This window comes from Chiloscyllium punctatum, chromosome 16, assembly GCF_047496795.1.
Source record: "Chiloscyllium punctatum isolate Juve2018m chromosome 16, sChiPun1.3, whole genome shotgun sequence".
In the NCBI taxonomy this organism is placed as follows: Eukaryota; Metazoa; Chordata; class Chondrichthyes; order Orectolobiformes; family Hemiscylliidae; genus Chiloscyllium; species Chiloscyllium punctatum.
In genome coordinates, this window is record NC_092754.1 from 41,621,754 (window position 1) to 41,644,025 (window position 22,272).

The 22,272-nt window shown below is 40.4% G+C and overlaps 1 protein-coding gene across 14 annotated transcripts in view; it reads left to right on the forward strand.

The window, feature by feature from the left end:
- The window catches only part of hspg2 (heparan sulfate proteoglycan 2), a 529,465-nt gene that overhangs the window by 363,892 nt on the left and 143,301 nt on the right, over positions 1–22,272 (forward strand). For 10 of the 14 annotated variants that reach the window (XM_072586792.1, XM_072586797.1, XM_072586801.1 and 7 more), the window contains 4 exons: positions 489–542; positions 5,940–6,053; positions 11,649–11,801; positions 21,625–21,770. In XM_072586792.1, the coding sequence (XP_072442893.1) occupies positions 489–542; positions 5,940–6,053; positions 11,649–11,801; positions 21,625–21,770 (467 nt within the window). The remainder of the gene's footprint in view (positions 1–488; positions 543–5,939; positions 6,054–11,648; positions 11,802–21,624; positions 21,771–22,272) is intronic. The other 4 variants (XM_072586798.1, XM_072586804.1, XM_072586807.1 and 1 more) reach the window with 2 other exon arrangements.

The following is a 22,272-nucleotide window of genomic DNA, read 5'->3' on the forward strand; positions in this document are numbered from 1 at the left end:
TTCTTAGGCCTTGCCTTTCCTAGTTCAGTCATTTCTTTCACCTCCAAGATTAAATCCTTCAATTGGTGTCACAATCAAGAAAATTGACATTTTTTTGAAAGTACATTTTCCTGGTCAATTGATTTTCCCCCTCATACAGTGAAATGATGGACTGAAAAGCAAAGTATTTGGATCTTAGATTCTGACTCAGTGCAGAACCTTCAACTGAACTAATCAATATATTTTGGGCTAAATGTTTGCAACTTAACTGAAAGTGCTCATCTACTTGTCTTTTCATCATGTGGATTCTGTTGCAAGAACAGATTTTTTTAGGACAGTAGATGCTTAACTTGACAAACATTTTCAGTGAGGTCATTGTATATGCATCCAGTCTGAATCTGAGCCATGTGGTATGTTTTTTGCTTTTCACTATCTGGAGATGAATGGGGTATGATTGTCCTCATATCATGTAATCACTAGATATTTAATGTCACGTGTTAACTCCACAGCTACATCACAGCTCCATTTTCAATCACTTGAAATACTAGAAGGAAACAAGCAATGTAAGTCGGCATGGTATGACATTCATTTTTCTGGAATCTTTCTCTCTCTTTCTCATATATGTATCTATTATCCACACTCCTATCCAAAAGTTATCAAATCATTGGTGTACATTCTTCGTAAGCAAAGCAGAACTTGTAAAGGATGACCTAATACCATTCAATGGCATTAAGTACGACAGTGGATTCTCATCCCCTTTCCCCTACATATAAATATATTCCTTAAAAAAGCCCCAAGTCTTTTCTCCTTACTCTCATCCTTTCTACAGAAATGTCTCCAATTTTCAGGGTATATTCATTCATTCCTAGGTCACCTGTCCCTTTTAAGCAGATGAGCACTATTCTGAAGCACTGCATTTGCATGCATTTGAAAGAGGATTTTTGCTGACTCCATTCAAGATGAAGAGATAACGGACAATGCATTTATAACCTTCCATTCAAAAAATAGCAGATCCTCACCCTGTCATCTCTGCATTTGCAAATGGAGTACGTACACCAACATTAGCCCATGATGTCAGATGTGATTGTGATGTTTCATTGGATGCAGTTAATTTTCACAAGTTGTAACCTTGTAGAATGATGTTTTAAAAAGTGCATGCATACAAACAGAAGACTGTATAATTTTTTTGAGATCCACTCTTGGCATGTTGTTTACCACCCCCCACTCCCCCACCCCACCCCACCCCCCACTGCCGATTTTGTGCATGAGCCTGACTAAATCATTCATTTGCTTCAATGTCAGATCACACTTTGTGTCAGCATGAGATGATGTTTGTCTACACATGTAATTTGTCAATCTGCTTTATTGTCAACCGATGGCAACTTTTAACATTTTGTTTTGGTATGGTGAAGCTTGCGACACTACGTTTATCCGGGAAAGGGTCTTTCTGTATCCCAAGTCTGTGCGTACAATTTCAACGGATGGGATCCATAATATTATACATGCGACAAGCTAAGTTAAACCATTACAGCCAAGTAAGAAAGCACGTATTCAAAAGGTGGAAACTTTAACCCATCATGATGTTTATGGTAGTGATCGGCAAAGTGAAAATTGGACTTCAATATCAGTATGAAAGTAGAATGTCAGTTTTCCTAACTTGATGCATTGGAATGACAAGGGATGAGAGTTATGTGATAGTTGTATAAAGCTTTGATTAGACTTTATCTATAGTACCGTATTCAGTTCTATGCATTGCAACTCAGAAAAGGGGTTTTGGAGGGAGTACAGCACAGCTGCATCAGTATGACACCAGGATTTAGAAGGGTTAGGTAATGAAAATAATTTATGTAGACCAGACTTGTATTCCTTTGAATATAGAAGTTTATGAGGTTGTCTAAGTGTGGTGTTTCAAGTCAAACAGCATAGATTTCCTGTGATTGGAGAGTCCAAATTAAGGGGAATTATCCTTAAAATCCAGAGCTCACTCATTCAGGGATCATTTTGAAGGATTTCTTCACACAACGGGGAGTGAGAACCTGGAACTGTCTTGCCCCCAAATGCTGTTGAAGCTGGGATCAGGTGAAAATTTCAAATTGAACTGAGAATTTTGTTAGGCAAGAGGGGGTCAAAACAGAGATCAGTTAAAATCAAATGAAATTTTGTAACAGGCTCTTGAGGCTGAAGTTGCCACCTCCTGTTCCCATATTGCTAGCAAAGGAGAACACAGGCTAAAGTGCTTGCACATTTGAAGTTAGAATTTATTTCAGTTCACTTCAATTTTTTTCGAACAGTAAGGTTCTACAGATAAAAGGCCACGCAACTAAAATGCAGCATCCATCATTTCTTCTGCTATGTTGGATTTTGTCGTGTTCCATTGGCATCATCATTTGCATGCATCCCTCCACACATTGCTTCACTTGTCTCTTCAGCACTATCATCACGAAGAAAGTTATCTCAGGGTGTCAAATTTTAGCATCTGGCTCCAGCAAAACCTGACAGATTCATGTAAAGTTAAAATGGTTGCAGAACTGAAGCCTGTGACTTTTGGCCACAGACTGACTGTGGGAGAATTGGGTGAGAACTTCCAACCTTGCTGAGTTTAGTCATTGTGCTGCTGATGGTTTGTCCTTGCTTTCATTGCGCTCATCAGCATAAATAACAAAAACTGACTCTCATGCAGTTGCTATAATGTATTAAAAGCTGGCTGTAATCCCAGACCCTTTCTCCAGAACTCTGAATTATCTCCCTTACTTTACACAGTGTTATTGTTCGTACTCGTCTGCTGCCAAGCTGGCACAGAAAGTGTGAAACCAGCTTATTGGCTTGATTGGGCCTGTCAGTTTGCATCAGCATTGTAGGGTCAGGCCACTTCATGGGACCCAGCTCAGAGGTTCATGCCATTCTACACCAAATAACCCACTTATTACCTCTTGGTTCCTGATAAATGAAAAATACTTGTTTCACCTTTATTTAAAAACTTATTTTTATATTACAAAGAGGACTTGTGAAAATGACAAAATTTATCAAAAGTTGCTTTAGTTCTCCAGTACCACGACGAGTGAATTACATTTTGTTTCAAATATTCCCTTTCTCACCCGTCAAAAAACTTAGAAATCTAAACTCATTAAAAATGAGCGCTAAAGAAATATTGACAGTATCACGTGAATGTTCTACTTTGAGCTGGACTGCTTTCAGTGACTGGAATAGAAATCCCATGTAAAAGTAAGCCAATTCCATGGAGAACTTACAGAAATTGGAAACAGGCAAGTTCTTCAAAGGACATGGTCATGACACCCTGCCGATGTGACCAGTTTCAGAGATCTACTCCACTTTTAGTCCTCAGTAGGCTTTCAGTAACCTGTGTTTGGAATATGTAATGTCAGGTGGCCCTTAATTATACACAGCACAAAGTTTTACCTTCTGTAATGTCACATGAAACCTTTAAAGTTTTTCCCTTGTAGGAGGGCCTAGACAATCTGCCCAGGTGCCCTTACTTAAATCTTGGCCTGTCGTAAGATATTCGGTCGACTCGGACTGTTTCAGTGTATTGTCTTTAAATCTTATCAACTGTGCTTAGTGCCCCAGATGCTTTTCTCTGTTGGAAATCTGAGAACCTGACAGTGATTGAAATGATGCAGCCAGATGCGCTGGATTAAACAGCCAATTACATCTGTGAATGAAAATTGATCTGCTGATAGCCAATGCGGCCACCATACTGCCAAATGCTGTCAGAATGCGAGATGGATATAGGGATCTTTGGCAAAGAAAATTTGGAAGACAGATGATACTAAGTGAAAAGATAAGGGAGAGAGTGATCTGACTCATGGGAAGAAGTCTCCTGTGTGCAGTAAGTTGTGTGTGAAATGAGCTTGGGTAGTCGAATGTCTACAGGCTTGTATGAAACTTCCCCTAATTGGCAGTAGATTGGAAGCCTCCCTTAGTTAGGCCACAACATGGGAAAAAATCACACTAGTGCAGTGAGGTGTATTTATCATTTTAGGCAGAGAGAACATTGCGCTACTCTTAATGTAATGACACTATACACCACTTCTTTGGTTAATATTGGTACTGAATTCCCAAATTATGTACATCTCGACTATACTTCACCATGATCTCAAAATTTACAAAGGGCACACTTGCTAGAGGCAAAGTTCATGAATATGTTACAACCTTGAGAGAAAACAGCCCAAAAATAAAAGTTAACCCAAGCTGGAGATTGTGATTGTAGAATTCACTATCCCATGAATCAGTGTATCAGATTCCCAAAGTTGCAAGATCTCCTAATCCCAGCAACAATGAATATTACACCAATATAATCAGTGAATGAAGGGATAATGCCCTGTTTTTACATTTTCTGCAACTGATTCAATTAAGCAGTACAAACCAAACTGACTGTTCAGTTCATTGGAACGTGTTAATTGGGTTACTTTGATTTCAGCGAACATTTCAGTGGCAAGTTTAATTGCCTTTGGAGTCAATTGATGGAAACATTGTCAGGGTGTTATGCTTGTAAAGAGTCATGCTCATTCTTGGAATCCTGAAACAGTGAAATAAAGACATTTCTGCTTAAAAGGGCTGAATACTCTCCTCCTGTTTCTAGATTTCCTAGACTTAAATTTCATTCTGGCCAGAAATAATGGCAGAAGATCCCATACAGTTTCATGAAGACTTGAATATTCAGTAAAGGAGAAAAACTCACCACCTTCAAAACTATTTTTTTCCCAAAAGATGGAAGAAAATTAGGGGTGTGATATTCTATCTGCAAAATTGAGTACAATCTGTCTTTTTCAGTTTCAAGTTGGGTTTTTGAATCAAACGAAATAAATTAATTGTCTCCATTCTTTCTCTAAGTAACTCAATGTGCAAAGTTAAGATTTAAGTAGCATTAGGCAGTTCACTTATGTGATTATCTGTGGCATTTTTTCATGCACAGTTCCTTTGACAAGTTTTTTTTTCCAAACACGCACTTTTCTAGTGTCAGTACATATTTATTTTGTAAAAGCAATAAACTGTGGATGTTGGCAATCTGAAAAAAAAACACAATGTTGGAGAAACTCAGCAGGTCTGGCAGTATCTGTGCATAGAGAGAAACTGTTGACTTTGGAACCAAAGAAGCATCATATCTAACTCAAAACATTAACTCTGTTTCTCTGTCCACAGATGCTGACACACCCACCAAGTTTTTCCAGCATTCCCTATTACTCTTAACTCTTATTACTTGAAAAAGAAAGCTGGCTTTGAATAAAGGTCTCCTCATTGTCATCATGCTGGGAAATATTGTGCAAATGACAATCTAGGTGATGGGCATTGCCACCAAATCAGTTGAATTTATAAAAGAGGGTTTTACGGGATAAGCAACAGCAGACAATTTTGTTTCCCATTCTTAAAGCATCTGTGGGTCCAGTGACAGGGCATTCATACAATAAAGGATCAAAAGAGTGTGGAAGTACCCAAATTATGGTTCCATCACCAGTTTGACTTCTGAATTGCAGATCAATAAATTGACGGTCACGCAGGGCATTGTGTTCCCTCTTTTAGTTGCAAAATGTACTGTACTTCATTGTTATTTCAGTTCCTTGATTCATTAGTTGATGGTATCTAACCACCACAAATTAAACAGAATTGGTGCAAATGTTGGGGCTTCACTCAAGACATCTGTAAACCAGCAATAATTAGTGTCTCACTGTACTTCTCAATCACTGCACTCCAGTCTGATAATGCCTTGATCAAAACAAAGTCCTGTTTTTTTTAACTGGCCTGTTGCCAAACAATTTATTTTCATCATTTAAAAGCATGTTATTCATTCACTTCATGGATCTACTTCATTTCTCATTCCCTGGCCCTCCTGGGCAATGGAGCTTGGAGAAGAGCTTCTGTACAGTTCCAGGCAAACCAAATGGCCTCGAGGAATATATTGCTATTAACATACTTGAATAAAATTATGTTTTGCCTTGCTATAGCAGCAGCACCTGTAGCAACAGTTGAGCCTCCCATCCTAACAATCAAGCAGGGGCAGACCGCAGAATTCCGATGCACTGCAACTGGCAATCCACCGCCAACTCTGGAATGGTTTGGTAGGTTCTCTTAATGATACTGTGATGTTATAATTAGCCCAATGTTTGTCATTTTTAAAACCTGATTAAATGCTTACTAGAACAATGGATTTTACCAATATGAGAAATTTGATCTAAGTCATGCTTCACAATTAAGTGAAGTAAAATACAAAAGCAAAGAGGTTATGATGATCCCTCATAAGATCTTCAGTCTGCTAGTGTCCAATTCTGGATGCCTCCCTTGTGGGAAGATGTGTTGATACTAGGGTGCAGAAAAAACATCATTAGAATCATTCTGAAGATGAGGGACTTCAATTACTGGGATAAATTGGAGAAGCTGGGATTGTCCTCCTCAAAGATGGCTGTGAGGAGATTTGAGTGAGGAGCTCAGCATAGAGAGATCTGGGCAAAGGTAAGGACTGGAGATTAGACTCCAGATTAGAGTGGTGCCGGAAATGCCCAGCAGGTCAGGTAGCATCTGAGGAGCAGGAAAATTGACGTTCCGGGCAGGAGCCCTTCATCAGGATTCTTGATGAAGGGTCCTGCCTACAACGTCGATTTTTCTGCTCCATGGATGCTGCCTGACCTGCAGTACGTTTCCAGCACTGCTCTAACAGAGATATATGGACAGAGTAAATGCGGAGAATCTCTTCATAGCAGAGGAGTCAAGAAGCAGAGGACATTGGTTATTTTTCCAAAGGCGAAATTTGAAAAGTTTTTTTAACCCACTGAATGGTCAGGATCTGGAATGTACCATCTGAGAGATTGGTAGAGGCAGGCCTGATTGTGGCTTTCAAAACAGTCACTGGACAACTACTTGAAGTGGACGAATTTGTGTTACAGGGAAAGATCAAATTGGAAGAAAGTTGAAAGACTGAATTGTCTGAATTGCCTTCTGTGCCGGAATCATTGTAATTATATAAGGAATAAGCTACAATGCTTGAAAATTGCTTTGTCAACTGAGAGATTCAAGGTCAAACATTAGACTGTGGGATGATTTGGCAATGAGGCTAACTAACTCATTACCTTTAACGGTCAAGGTGGAAAGAGTGAGGTCAGCAGGAACTGTGGTAAAGCCTACCATTTAGTGCTCCGAGTAGTGATGTTGTGAGAACAAAAACCTGGACTAAACTATCAAAGTCTTTGAGTGAACTCTTGAGAAGCTGATGAATCTCTAAAATGTAGCTTTCAATCCAAGTTGCCCAGGTCATGGGGTAGATCTCAAAGAAGGTTCCTGTCTGAACTCTTCCTTTCTGGTTTGGGAACTCTGGCTCTTCCATTACAAGTCAGGTATTAATCACTCTATGGCTTTATTAACCTCAAATCTTGCTCTGTAAGCACAGTGAAGGCTATGTCTAAACCAGTCTTTTCTGAGCACATGACGGACTTCATAATGATTGTCTAGCCAATGATGCCAAATCCAGTGCTGGTCAGTATAATTTAGTTTCTCTCTGCCCTGTTGACCTGCACTCTTCTTCCCGACCTCTCCGCCCCCACCTCCTCTCCGGCCTATCACCTTCACCCTCACCTCCTTCCACCTATCATATTCCCAGGCCCCCCAACGCCTCCCAGTGCCCGCTTGGCACACCAGCCTCATTCCTGAAGGAGGGCTTATGCCCGAAACATCAATTCTCCTGCTCCTCGGATGCTGCCTGGCCTGCTGCGCTTTACCAGCACCACACTTTTCAACTCTGGTCTCCAGCATCAACAGTCCTCACTTTCTCCATGTGTCCAAGTTTGCCTGAATTAAAAATGGAACTTGTACCAATCTGGCACTTTAACCATGCTCAGGAAGGATAGTCACTGCTACAGTATTAGAATTATTCACAGAGCTATCTGCTCCAAAATTTCACAATTGAGAATTCAAAACAGAGAGGGCACATCAGCTACTGAGCTTCTGCTCTGCACAGTGGCCGAAGTCACCAGGGCCTAAATTCCATTTTCCAGGAGCAGAGAGTTAGAATAATCCCTACTCTGAGTACTCAACCCAAGATAAAGTGCCCAGCTCTCCAGATTTTCATTCTGGGCAGTGATAGTTTGTGAAAGTCATGGCAGGCAAAACTGGAATGTGTATGAAGCTTGCCAGTTGGAAAACCTGCCTTAGCACATTGGCATTTTAATGAAGCATTGAAAAGAACTGTCAAGGTAAAATAGACTTTCCCTCACCTTCCTTGGGCCCTCCTATCCTCCAAAACAAACTATGGCCCTCGATCCTATGCTCGTGACCTCTTATAGCCTCATGCAACCAATTCCCCCACCTACCACCCACAATTACCATACCAACTCATCCAATACTGAGATTTTATGTCCATTGATGAATATAAAAAATACTATTGTTGGTCTTTTTTTTAAAAATCACTACATTTAACTTGTTTTATAATAACAAGCATTTATACTTACAGTCCAACTTAAAAACAATTATATAATCACTTGTGTCTTTTTATTCATATTTTTCAAGTATTTAATGGGCAGAAGTTTTAAATACCTTGACAGTTTCCTTTGCTAACTCTCAGAAGTTTATATACTGCTTAGGCACATTCATATCTAGTTTTAACAATCCCAGAGAGCATTTGACCACCCACAAAGTGATCAAAATGCCCTCCTCTCCAAAAACTCTTTAAACCTTCTTTCAACAGCTTTAAAGAGCACCAATCATGTTTTAGACGTTCCACACAATGAAAGTCAGATCACAGAGGGACAGCTGCACTTTAACGCATGCAGTCCCCCCTGTGAATCATGGATATATAAATTAGAGGCCACCCCATTCCACCCCCACTCCCAAAATCAAGGCCAGGGACAGAGCGTCTGGATTTGAGTCTCCACCACTATTTTAATAATGACAGAGGCTCGCCATTTTATGACCATTTGGGCTGTAGTTTCCATCTGAATATACAAAGAAACCTTCAGAAGTCACAAAGAGCTGTTTTGACAATTTCTTTTTTAAAAATTCACAGTTGAAGGCTATTCCTTTAGCACTTATTTGTTGCCGTTCTTACTTTCCCTTGAATTGAGCCACTTTCTAGGCCATTTTAGAGTCGACCATATTTCTGTGGCTGTGGAGTCCCATGTAGGTCACACCAGTTAAGAATGGCAGGTTTCCTTCCCTAAAGGACATTAGTGAACCAGGTGGGATTTTACTGCAATTGATGGTAGTTTTGGGGTTACAATCGTTGTGATTAACTTTCAATTCCAGATTTAGTCAAAGGAACCCGGCACCAGGTTATAGTCTAACAGGTTTGTTTGCAATCACCAGCTTTTGGAGCACTGCTCCTTCATCAGGTGAAGGGAAGGGAAGTGCACTGACACGGGATATATAGGTAGTATTTTATGTATAATACTGTGGGAATGTATTTATTCTGTGCCTGCGCACTTCTCTCCACTTCACCTGATGAAGGAGCAGCACTCCAAAAGCTTGTGATTTCAAATAAACCTGTTGGACTATAACCTGGTGTCATGTGACTTCTGGCTTTGTCCACCCCAATGCAACACCAAAATCTCCACATCACTGCTACCATCAGTTCCAGATTCCATAATTTAATTTAAATTCCACTGTTGTTATGGGTCTTGAGTCCATATCTACAGTACTACTGTGCCACTGTTGTCACCAATTTGCCAAAAGATAAGTACTAACCTTTTGTTTTGATTTGATAAATTGGAAACACTAATTTACCAACCCAGAAGATCAATCTGTCAACTAGAAACATTTTAAAATTGTTTAAAATGACCCAAAGTCATACTGCATGTATTGTCATGACTGAAACTAAGCAGAATACCCAAATAAAAGTGGTCTTGAACATTGAGATAAGTCTGCTAGGGTTTGTACAGTATGGAAACAGATCCTTCAGCCCAACAAGTCCACACCGCCCCTCTGAAGAGTAACCCACCCAGACCCATTCCTCTACTCTGTATTTACCCCTGACTAATACACCTAACATGGGCAATTTAGCATTGCCAGTTCACCTGATTGTGGGAGGAAACCGGAGTCCCAGAGGAAACCCACACAGACACAGGGAGAATGTGCAAACTCCACACAGTTACCTGAGGCTGGAATTGAACCCAGGACCTTGGTGCTGTGAGGCAGCAGTGCTAACCACTGAGCCACCTTACCAACTTGCCACTCGACTGCGCATGAAGATCTGAAACTGCTTCTTTTCAAACTGAACAATTTGCTATGAGTCCCTCTTGAGGTATAAATTGCGGCTGGAATCACAATGTCGTGACCAAGAATGAGGCTTTGAAATGCCCAAATATGACTCATTTTGTTTGAAAATCTTATGCATTTCCTAACATAAAAGCTGGTCATTTTCTTTAGTTGCAGTTGGACTAATCATCAAAGCATTTTCTGGCATTAAAAGCACAATGCTGCCTTCACTTCAGTGACCTTCTGTAACACAGACCCTTATTTAAAAGAACCTTCAGACACAGTAATTCTACACACACCACAAACAAACTAAAGGTTTCCAGACCAATTCTTGACCACATCAGAAATACAACTGAGTGACATTTGGGAAATGCATGCTAAATGTACCAACAAACCACACCCCAGCCATTCCAGTCTCTCTAACACTGTCTGAATCTGACAGCACGCACTTTGAAATCTTGGCGCAAGCTTGAAGATTCCTGAAAAATTTGCAAGGAAGTTTGCTCAGCCACCTCCAAGGAGTTTGAATAAGTATAAGCACTCCTTATGGACAGACACTTTTAACTCTCCACCTGCTAAATTAATGGAAGTGTTAACTCATTTAAATAATTTTTTAATACTCTGGGAATATAGGAAGAGTATCCAGCTAGAGTCTAATATTTGCTAATGGTTAGAAATGTTGAATGTTAGCTATCTTTTAGTCTTGTGTTGCTCCGACAAGCTGGAGGGAGAGTTGCAGATCACTTAAAATCTGAGCTTCTGAGATCTTTCATCGCCAGAGATACAAATCATCAGTTTTGCAAAACCAATGCATTGTACTGTGCAGGTTCACAGATTTGTAACTGTCCTGATAAAAGGCAATAAATAAGAGTGGATGTGAAAAGATCACAACCTGAGTGATGGGATCAGTGTGCTGTTTCTATCAATCCAAAATATAGAAAATAATATCCGTGATCAATCCCTATGTTCACATTTTGAATGCAGTCATCAGAACTAAATCGTTCAGCAACACGGTTGGGCTTGGAGCAAATCAGCAGTTGGGTTATTACCACACTAGTTTATATTTCCTCTTGGACTTCGAGAGAATATTGCCGCGATTTTTAATTTCAAGCAGGAAATGAAGACTCCAAAAAGAGATTTAATTGCCATTCTGTAAGCTTCAGGAAAAAGATGGGACGCAGTGAGAAATTTCCTGCCTATTTGCTCTGAGTCCATTGTGCTGCTCATGTGGGTCATGTTGTAATTATATCTTGAATCAATGAATATGGCCTATTTGGCGATCACAGGTATCATTATTACATGACAAATTTACATCAGCAATTTCTCTATTATGGGCGAGGACATGCAATTTTAACTTGAATACCACATGTTGAACTGTTAAAATACAAAATCATCTTGTTAGATTAATAGAAATATGATTATCCCAGAATATGATTATTGGGACAATTCCATCGTTACTCTTTTCTTTATTTCAGGGGGCCAAGGTAATATTATCTCACCAAATGCAGTCATTCAGGGCGGACTTCTACGGATTGTTGCAGTGGAGCATTCCGATGAAGCGGAGTACTCCTGCAAAGCTTCAAACAATGCTGGATATCACATTGCCACATCCATTCTCTATGTGCAGAGTAAGAGCCAAATTAAATTTCAGTCAAGGTGTATCCTTATTGCCTGCACCCAGTCCATTGGAGACAACCGTCTAGAGGGAGAAACCGATGATATTTAAAAATGATTGTCCTCGTCCTTTATTTTGAATTGTACAAGACGTTTTGAACCACTGTGTCTCATTCATCAGTTTTATTGGTTTTTCCCTCTGGGTAATTGATAAGTCTGGATTAGCTCTCCTAAGGCTCATTACCTGAGCTGCTGTGTCCCACTCAAAATTAGGAAGGCCCCTGTTTTATTTCAAGTCCTTAGTCTATGCTGAGGCCAGTGCCTAAAGCACTAGATTTCATTGATATCCATGGACAGGAAAGAAACCAGACACCCCCCCCCCCCCCCCCCCCCCAGATCCTCGCATCTCATCATTATGCCCTGATCTATCAGTCGTCTTACACGCAATTTGGGTAAGTTCGTGGAAGCTGAGTCCCCTTACAACAATGAGCTTGTGTTTGAACGGACTGGGGGCAGATTCACTGAAGGGAAATTTGTAGTTCAAAGTCCTTGTTTCAGGCATTCCATGGATTTCATGAGATATACCAAAAAATACTTTCTGTTGCCTCAGTCACAAATAATTCAACCAGAAATGTACTGCAGAGTTGGAAAATGCATCTTTTAGCTAGATCATAGATACAGTTCCCCTATGTATGTCCCATTTACACAAACAATGTGAACCATTTCCAGGTAATAATTTCGTTTATGCTTGGAGTATGTACTGTATTCTCTACTGCCGGATAGAGTATGTACAGTACTGTGAATCGGCGTTTTGGGCATAAGCCCTTCAGCAAAAATCATCAAATCTCCTACTCCTCAGATGCTGCCTGGCCTGCTGTGCTTTTCTCGACTTTGATCTCCAGCATCTCCAGTCCCACTTTCTCCTATGTACAGTATATTACTGAACAAAGTATGTATTGTACTCTTATGCTACTGTGCAGTATCCCACACTATTGTGTGGAGTCCATACAGTACTCTAGGCTTGGACAGAGCATACATTGGAGTACATGCAGTAGCACAGACTTGGCAACTGGCATGTTTTCAAAGTGGTGACTTTTAAAAGGGTGGTCATGTTTGCTGACGATGAGGTCAAAATGTAGGAATGAAGTGTGATTGATTACAGTTACAGCACTTAAGAGTTAAAGTAAATGCAAAATCCTCCAGATGCTGAAAATCTGAAATAAAAATAAAAAATGCTGGAGAAACCCAGCTGGTCTCTCAACATATGTGCGGAGAGAAACAGTTAGCATTTTATGTCCAAAGACTCTTGTGTTGAAGAAAAGTATATCAAACTCTAAGCATAAACTCTGTTCCTCTCTCAACAGATGTTGCCAGACATTCTCCAGCATTCTCAATTTTTACTGCTGTAAATAATCCTTTCACTAACAAATCACCAAAGGGTACAGGAAATGTATTAGTAACAATCCAAGGGCCGTAGGTGATATTCTCAAGGCCTTGATAATGTAAGAATCTCAAGAAACATAGCCATATTTATTTCCATTCTTAACCCCAAAGAGATTTGATGAATTATTCTCTTTGAGATCCTTTGACATAAGTCAGATTTGTGCAAGCTTCACGTTCTATGTTTTCAGTTTGGTTCTTGATCCTTTTTTCAAGAAGCTGTGATTTTGTCCAGTTGCAGGAATTGTGCAGCACTCTGAGTGTCATTTCCAATTCCAGTGCTAAACCTTTGCCAGATACTGGTCTTAAATGGGCATGACAAAGCAACATGAAAAGAACTAATTAACTCAATCACCAGGAGAATTATCTCTGCAGTCTCTTGGCTGTTTACTTTTCAGTAAGTTATTTCAGCAAGACTCAGGTTTCCCACTTGAACAGCTTTGCTACTGGTCAGTACTGTATTGGGCCATTGTGGGTTTCAAATCACAAAAGCTATTACACTGTACACTGTCCCTTTTTTTTCAAAGGCAAAAGTAAGGAAAGGACAAATGTGAGCTGGAAAGTATTACTATCTTGCATAATCCAATTCTTATTGAGTCAGAATGAAAATAAGATTCAAAGCAACGCAACTTTTTCAAAGCAGATGAGAGTGGATCAGGGGTTTTATTGGTTTCCATGTGAACAGCGACAAATTATATTTACATAGCAGCCTTTAAGTAGTAAAACCTCCCCAGGCACTTCAGAGGAATGTTATCAAGTCAGAATTTGATTGCATTAAGTCTCAGAGATCTCGGGTAACAAAAACTTCATCAAGGAAGGGGGTTTTAAAGAAGGGAGGCAAGGTGGAGAGACTTGGGGATGGATTTCCAGGGTTAAGAACCAAAACAGCTAAAGGCCCGTCTGCTAATGTTGGTTGAAGGAATTAGGAGGAATGCAAAGAGAGCTGTAAGGTTGGCATAGGATGCAGGGAAGAAGATGGTGGGAGGCATCAAAGCAAGGTTAGGAATGTTAAATTTGAGGTAGCAGTAAACCTTAGTAGCCAGCAGGGGTCAGCGAATGTGAAGGGAATTGACAAACAGAGCATGGTGCAACTTAAGGTGCAGGCAATAGATTTGGAATGAATAAAACACAGCAACGCAGTCTAAGTAATGATTTGGAGATGCCGGTGTTGGACTGGGGTGTACAAAGTTAAAAATCACACAACACCAGGTTATAGTCCAACAGGTTTAATTGGAAGCACACTAGCTTTCGGAGCGACGCTCCTTCATCAGTTGATAGTGGAGGGCTCGATCGTAACACAGAATTTATAGCAAAAATTTGCAGTGTGATGTAACTGAAATTATACATTGAAAAATTGATTGTCTGTTAAGCCTTTCATCTGTTAGATTACAGTGAGAGTTTCACTTCTTTCATTTGTAAATTACAAAACCCTTTTTTTAAAGTTGCATTCTCGGGTTAGCTGTTAACAATGGTGATAGCTAGACAATATGTTGAAGGTGTTGGCCCCCTGTGTTCTCTGTCTATGACCTGATGTTTAGATTGATTCTAATCTAAAACAGTCTAAATAAGGTTTGCAAATTGGGTTTACAGACTTAATTTAATTAGCTTCCATTACAGACACCTACACTCATGATATGAAGTTGTCTCTTACAAATTGAGCAGAATGAATAATATTACAAAGTATGGGGCTGATAATTATTATGTGATAAGCAGGTGTCACTGAAATACTGGATAGGTCAGGCCAAGGCAACATTACTAATAATTCCACACAAATATTGGGAAGCAGGCAGTCTTTCTGTTAGCAGAGAGATTCTTGTGCAGTCAGGCAATGCAACAATACATAAACGAGGATTAGCTGTCCATTTTAGATTGATTAGATTTGGCATGGCCATTATGAAAGGGAATGAGCAGTGTTGATCTTATGGACTATCTGCTATAATACAAGTAAATTGTGTAACCAAAACTGTCTGCATTCCTTCTTCCTGTCTTTGGACAATTCACCCTAAATTTTTTTTCATTCCAACACCCAGAGAGTTGAAGCCTTTAACATCCTATTTTAATAAAATCATTGCCTTCAAGGCAGTTGAAGATAATCATGGACCTTTTCCTATTGCAACTGAAGACATGTAGTGGTGTTCTGCCTGCCACCTCTGTGACATGTACACTGAGCAATCTCATGAAATCTATTCCATAAAACCAAACAAGGGATTCTTTATCTTAAGCCTTTCTTTAAATCATAGTTAACTTTTACTTTTTTGTGTAGACAGATGGACAGTTTGGATCTGATCCTATTACGGGACAAATTAACTGAGTAAACCGCTAACTCAGGAGAATACATTACGTCCATTTTGATCAATTTTGCTCTCACTTAAAGATATACTCATTCCATTGTGAGTTGTTTGATTTTTGAAAACGGCTCCAGGCATTAGTCTGTAGTGTGTTAATGTTTTGTTTCCCTCCCTCATCCCCACCATGATCTTCAAGGGCCAAAATAGAAAATAAGGTCAACAGTTCCAGACCTTGCAGATTGTGTTAAGATCAGTCACAATATCAGAGGATGGCTGAGATAATTAGAATCATAGAATTGTGGAAGCAGGCCATTCAGCCCATCCTGTTCAGATGACACTCAGAAGTGCATCCCACTGCCTTCACTATCCTTGTAATCCTGCATTTCCCATGGTTAATCAACCTAGCCTGCACATCCCTGGACACTGTGAGAAATTTAGCATGGCCAATCCACCTAAACCACAATTCTTTTGACTGTGGAAGGAAACCTAAGCATCCAGAGGAAACTCGCGCAGACATGGAGAGAATGTGCAAAGTCCACACAGACAGTCATCCAAGGCTGGAATTGAACTCAGGTCCCTGGTGCTGTGAGGCAGCAGTGCTAACCACTAAGCCCTATCTGGGGCAAGAGAGTTATTCTCTAATGATAGACCTAATGGAATGTTTATTGGAGTTAGCCAGTTCATCTCATTAAATGTTTAAAATTACACAAGGATGTGACAGATTGTTCAGAGATTGCCTGCCCTGGCTGGAAAGTTACAAGCAAGGAGTATTGGTCCTAGATTAAGGAGTCGGCCATTTAAGACTCCGATATGGGATAGAGCAGGGAAGTGGAGATTAGGCAGAGAGATACTATGATCTGACTGAATGGTAGAGCATAGCTCTCTGACCTATTCCTTCCTTAATATTTTTCCTGATATTTGAGTTAATTTATTTATCATTGAGCTGCACAACATTCCAAATTGTAATGAGAGTTACAATTTCAATGCTTCGTTTCACCACCCTGAATTAAAGAGTAAAAGATTGTTCATTGGAAATGAGGACAGGGTCGAAAATTAAAAACTATTTGAATAATTTTCACTCCTAAAATATAAGTGTAACAATAAGTCTTTCCTTAATCATTGCAACTCGTTTTCTGCTGGGCCATCACACAGACGACAGGGTCAGTTTAGAACTTTGAACAATAACTGGTAGGAAAAGCTTATAAGACCGTAAGAATTTGAATCAGGAAGAGGCTCTTCAGCCTGTCAAGCCTGTTCTGCCACTCAGGATGATCAGGGACCATGAGCCCAACTCCATTTTCTGGACTGACGTCACCAACTCACTTCCCCAAGTACTCCTTGTCCCCCTTTTGGATGACAAAATTTATCCAACTCAGCCTTTAATATGTCCAATGATGCAGTCGCCCTGCACTCTGTGAAATAAAATTACAAAGGCCATAAAGTGACTGTAGTCCCAAAGGGCTGCTGTTTCATTAGAGAGAGATGACCAGTGCTGATCACTGTACTGCAGGCAGGGAGGATGTTGACAGTGTGAATCCTTCATGGTAACCTCAGCCAGTGCGGGAATTGAACAATGCTGTTGGCATCACTCTGCATTGCAAACCAACTAACAGAGACCAACAAATAGAAATTACCAAGTTGTCACTGTCTCATCATCATCCTAAATGGGAGACCCCTTTTAAGTTGCGCCCCCTAATTCAAGATCCACACATGAAGGAAAGCACCCTCTCAGCAGTTACCCTCCCAATAAATTCCTCCATAATCTACTCAATTCCAATGAATAGGCCTAACCCTTTTAATTGCTTCAATCTGTGACAGTTTAATGGGAGAATGTAGTTTGCATTGCTGCTCCACGCCTTAACTAGAACATTTCTTCCTCTCTTGTGTATAATTGACCTCACCTGCTCCCAGTTGAATTTTCTTGTACAACTTGCCATTTTTCCTCTTGCTCTGCTGCCTCAGCAATATTCAGGTTCTTTAGTAGCGATCAGCAGGCTGAAAATAACTGATTAGTAAACGTGCCCGAGCTGGTAGACTCGTGGGATAGAACATATATTCTGTCAATCGTGCATCTAGTAGCATTTACTGCACATCATAGAGTCATGGAGATGTACAGCATGGAAACAGATCCTTCGGTCTTGCTTGTCCATGCCAACCAAATATACTAAATTAATGTAGTGCCATTTTCCAGCACTTGGTCCATATCCCTCTAAACCCTGCCTATTCGTATATGCCTTTTAAATGCTGCAATTGTATCAGCCTCTACCACTTCCTCTGGCAGCTCAATCCATACACGCACCATCCTCTGTGTGAAAAGGTTGCCACTTGCGTCCCTTTTAAATCTTTCCCCTCTCACCTTAAACCTATGCCCACTAGTTTTGGACTTATCCACTCTGTGGAAAAGACCTTGGCTAATCACCTTATCCATGCTTTTCTGTAAGTTCATCCTCAGCCTCCAACACTACGGGGAAAATAGCCTAGCCTATTTAGTTTCTCCCTACAGCTCAGATCCTCCAACCCTGGCAATGTCCTTGTAAATCTTTTCTGAACCCTTTCAAGTTTCACAACATCTTTCCTATAGCAAAGTTAAAAATCACACAACACCAGGTTATAGTCCAACAGGTTTAATTGGAAGCACACTAGCTTTCGGAGCGACGCTTCTTCATCAGGTGATAGTGGAGGGCTCGATCATAACACAGAATTAATAGCAAAAATTTGCAGTGTGACGTAACTGAAATTATACATTGAAAAATTGATTGTCTGTTAAGCCTTTCATCTGTTAGAATACAGTGATAGTTTCACTTCTTTCATGTGTAAATCTCAAAACCTTTTTTTAAAAGTTGCATTCTCGGGTTAGCTGTTAACAATGGTGATAGCTAGACAATATGTTGAAGGTGTTGGCCCCCTGTGTTCTCTGTCTATGACCTGATGTTTAGATTGATTCTAATCTAAAAAGTGAGATAACAGAGTTTTACATAAATTCATGCAGTTTTGGAGCTCAGCGTTCTATATGATATATGCAGTTTCTGAGCAAAGTGCAATGTAACTCTGCAAGTACAAATTCACCCTACAAAATGTGCATGTGGGTCTTTGTCTGTTTGTGTGTGTGTGTGTGTGTTCTGTCTGTCTGGGTTGGGGGTTGTGAGTATGAGAAAGTGTGTGTGTGTGTAGTGAGTGCAGAGTGTCTTAAGTCTGTGAGGGGGTGCATGTGTGAGTGTGTGTGTCTATAAGGGTGTGTGTGGGTGTCTGTGTGTACCTGTGTGTGTGTAGGAATATCTGTGTGCGTGTGTAGTGCAATGGTGGTCACCTGTAATGTGACATGAACCCAAGGTCCCAGTTGAGGCCCTCCCTATGAGTACCGAACTTAGCTATCAGCCTCTGCTCGGCCACTTTCCTCTGCTGCCTGTCCCGAAGTCCACCTTGGAGGATGGTCACCCGAAGGTCCAAGACTGAATGTCCTGGACCACTGAAGTGTTCCCCAACTGGGAGGGAACCCTCCTGTCTGTTGATTGTTGGGTGGTGCCCATTCATCCGTTGTCGTAGCCTTTGCTCGGTTTCTCCAATGTACCATGCCTCCGGGCATCCTTGCCTGCAACGTATAAGATAGACAAGGTTGGCTAAGTCACATGAGTACCTGCCATGTACAAGGTGGGAGGTGTTCCCACACGTAATAGTGGTACCTATGTCCACAATCTGACACGTCTTGCAGCGTCCACCGTGAAAGGGTTGCATTGAGTTGTCACAGTGGACACTGCAAGAAGTGTCAGATTGTGGACATAGATACCATTATTACGCGTGGGAACACCTCCCACCTTGTACAAGGCAGGTACTCATGTGACTCAGCCAACATTGTCTATCTTATACGCTGCAGGCAATGATGCCCAGAGGCATGGTACATTGGGGAAACCGAGCAAAGGCTATGACAACGGATGAATGGGCACCGCACAACAATCAACAGACAGGAGGGTTCCCTCCCAGTTGGGGAACACTTCAGTGGTCCAGGATATTCAGCCTTGGACCTTCGGGTGACCATCCTCCAAGGTGGACTTCAGGACAGACAGCAGAGGAAAGTGGCCGAGCAGAGGCTGATAGCAAAGTTCGGTACCCACAGGGAGGGTCTCAACTGGGACCTTGGGTTCATGTCACATTACAGGTGATCACCATTGCACTACACACACACACAGATATTCCTACACACACACACACTCTCACATACACAGTTACACACAGACGCGCACACAGACACCCACACACACCCTTATAGACACACACACTCACACATGCACCCCCTCACAGACTTAAGACACTCTGCACTCACTACACACACACACATATACACTTTCTCACACTCACAACCCCCACCCCAGACAGACACACACACACACAGACAAAGACCCACATGCACACATATATTTTGTGGGGTGAATTTGTACTTGCAGAGTTACATTGCACTTTGCACAAAAACTGCATACATTCGTGTAGAACTCTGAGCTCAAAAACTGCATGAATTTATGTAAAACTCTGTTATCTCACTTTTTAGATTAGAATCAATCTAAATGTCAGGTCATAGACAGAGAACACAGGGGGCTAACACCTTCAATATATTGTCTAGCTATTACCATTGTTAACAGCTAACCCGGGAGTGCAACTTTTAAAAAAAGGTTTTGTGATTTACACATGAAAGAAGTGAAACTATCACTGTATTCTAACAGATGAAAGGCTTAACAGACCAACAATTTTTCAATATATAATTTCAGTTACATCACACTGCAAATTTTTGCTATAAATTCTGTGCTACGATTGAGCCCTCCACTATCACCTGATGAAGGAGCGTCACTCTGAAAGCTAGTGTGCTTCCAATTAAACCTGTTGGACTATAACCTGGTGTGATTTTTAACTTTTACACCCCAGTCCAACACCAGCGTCTCCAAATCTTTCCTATAGCAGGGAGACCAGAATTGGATGCAGTATTCCAAAAGTGGCGTAACCAATGTCCTGTATGTGATTAGAGTATATTGTTAAACCAGATGAGATGTCATTACTTTAAAACCTTGAATTGGAAAGGGATTTGATCTATGTTATTTATAAATTCTAAAAAAAGAAATTTAACCTGGTTTTAATATCTTGAAGATCAATAGACAAATTTCTGAGCTTGTTGCTGCACAACAGGAAGCAATTCTTCAGTTTGATTTGGTTCAGTTGATTTTTTTTTTGACCAAGGTAGATATAGATATTTACAAGTCATTCTGTTCAAAGATATTAATATGCACCTCTGGAGGAGGTAGGATTTGATCCTGCGCCTCTTGGCTCAGAAATAGCGATGCTACCATGGTGCCACAAGATCCCAGTCTGGCTCAGTTGTTCATGTTTACTGTGAAAGGAAAAGAACCTCAGTGAATCAAGGGTGTTTATAGAGAAGACTAAATATATTTCTTAGTTGATAATGAGCACTGGGCAGAGTACATGCCCTTTCCAAGCCTGAGGTTCTGATTACAAAGTGAGCTGAAGGATTATTGAATTTTCCTGGCCATATCATGCATCAATTAACACTTGACATCTCTTGATTCTATTAGCAAGACAGCTTTTGTCTTTTTTTATGGATAATATGGCCTCTAACTTTTGCCACACAGAATTATATGGCATACTTAATTTGTTTAGGAAATGGCTGAATTGGGTATCGTCTTCCTCATTCATTCAATATGGCCACTCTCCATGAAGTTTTCTCTTTCCCATTTCGCAGTTGCATGTTTGAGTTTTTACTGGGGGTTCAGTGTGGTAGTAACTCCTTCACATCAATAAATAAGCCCCTACATGTTATAGCTGCTTAGAGGAAATCCTTAAAGAACCAGTTTTATTTAATTATGCAAGTTGAATTGAAAGAAAGAAGCATGAAATCTATCATGTGCAATTTTACATTTTAGAATTTTGCTAGTCTTTAAATATCAGAAGCAAAGTTAGTAGTAAACTGAGTTAATCTAAGAATTTGAGTAATCCAGTGACACCTGTTTGCAAGTGTTGCCAGTTCCTGTTACTTTAAGCTTTTTAAATTCCAAGAATCAAAAATCATATATATGAATTTTTAACTTCAATGTCGTCTCCCTGTCTCTAGGTAGTGGCAACCTGCCACAGGTACAGGTCAGTCCACAGCGGATAGAGGTACCAGAGGGTGATACTGTTAGATTGTACTGTCGAGCTGGAGGGCAACCATCACCGACGCTGGTTTGGAAGAAGTATGGAGGAGAGCTCCCACCACAGGTATCTCCACTCAACTTGATCACTTCCAAGCTGTACCCAAAGTCCTACATTTTGCTATACGTTTGTCAGTGCCTTTGGTTTGACATGAATAGAAGGTGACTTCAGCTATTTCTGAATACATTAAGAATCACACTTGTGATATAAACAGATTGTTCCCTTGCCATTGAAGGTATTATCCATTTGTCTTTCTGTGGATCCTGCTCATTGTCTTAGTACATTTCCAACAGCTGTTGGTCTGTGGCTGTGCGATACAAAGGGCATAGTAATTCCGCTGATGTTTAGAGCAGTGGAAAACGTTTCTGGGAATTTGGGAATGTAAAAGCCAAGTGTTTCAGCCACAGTGGAATCAAGTCAAGAGTGGTACTGGCTATGAAATGTATCAGTGTTATGTTAATGTAGTCACTAAAACCAGGAAGTGCAAAACTTGGCTATTACTGATTTGAACTTTATTTCATACACTGCATTTTGAAGAAGGGAATATTCCAGTTATTATAAATTTTTG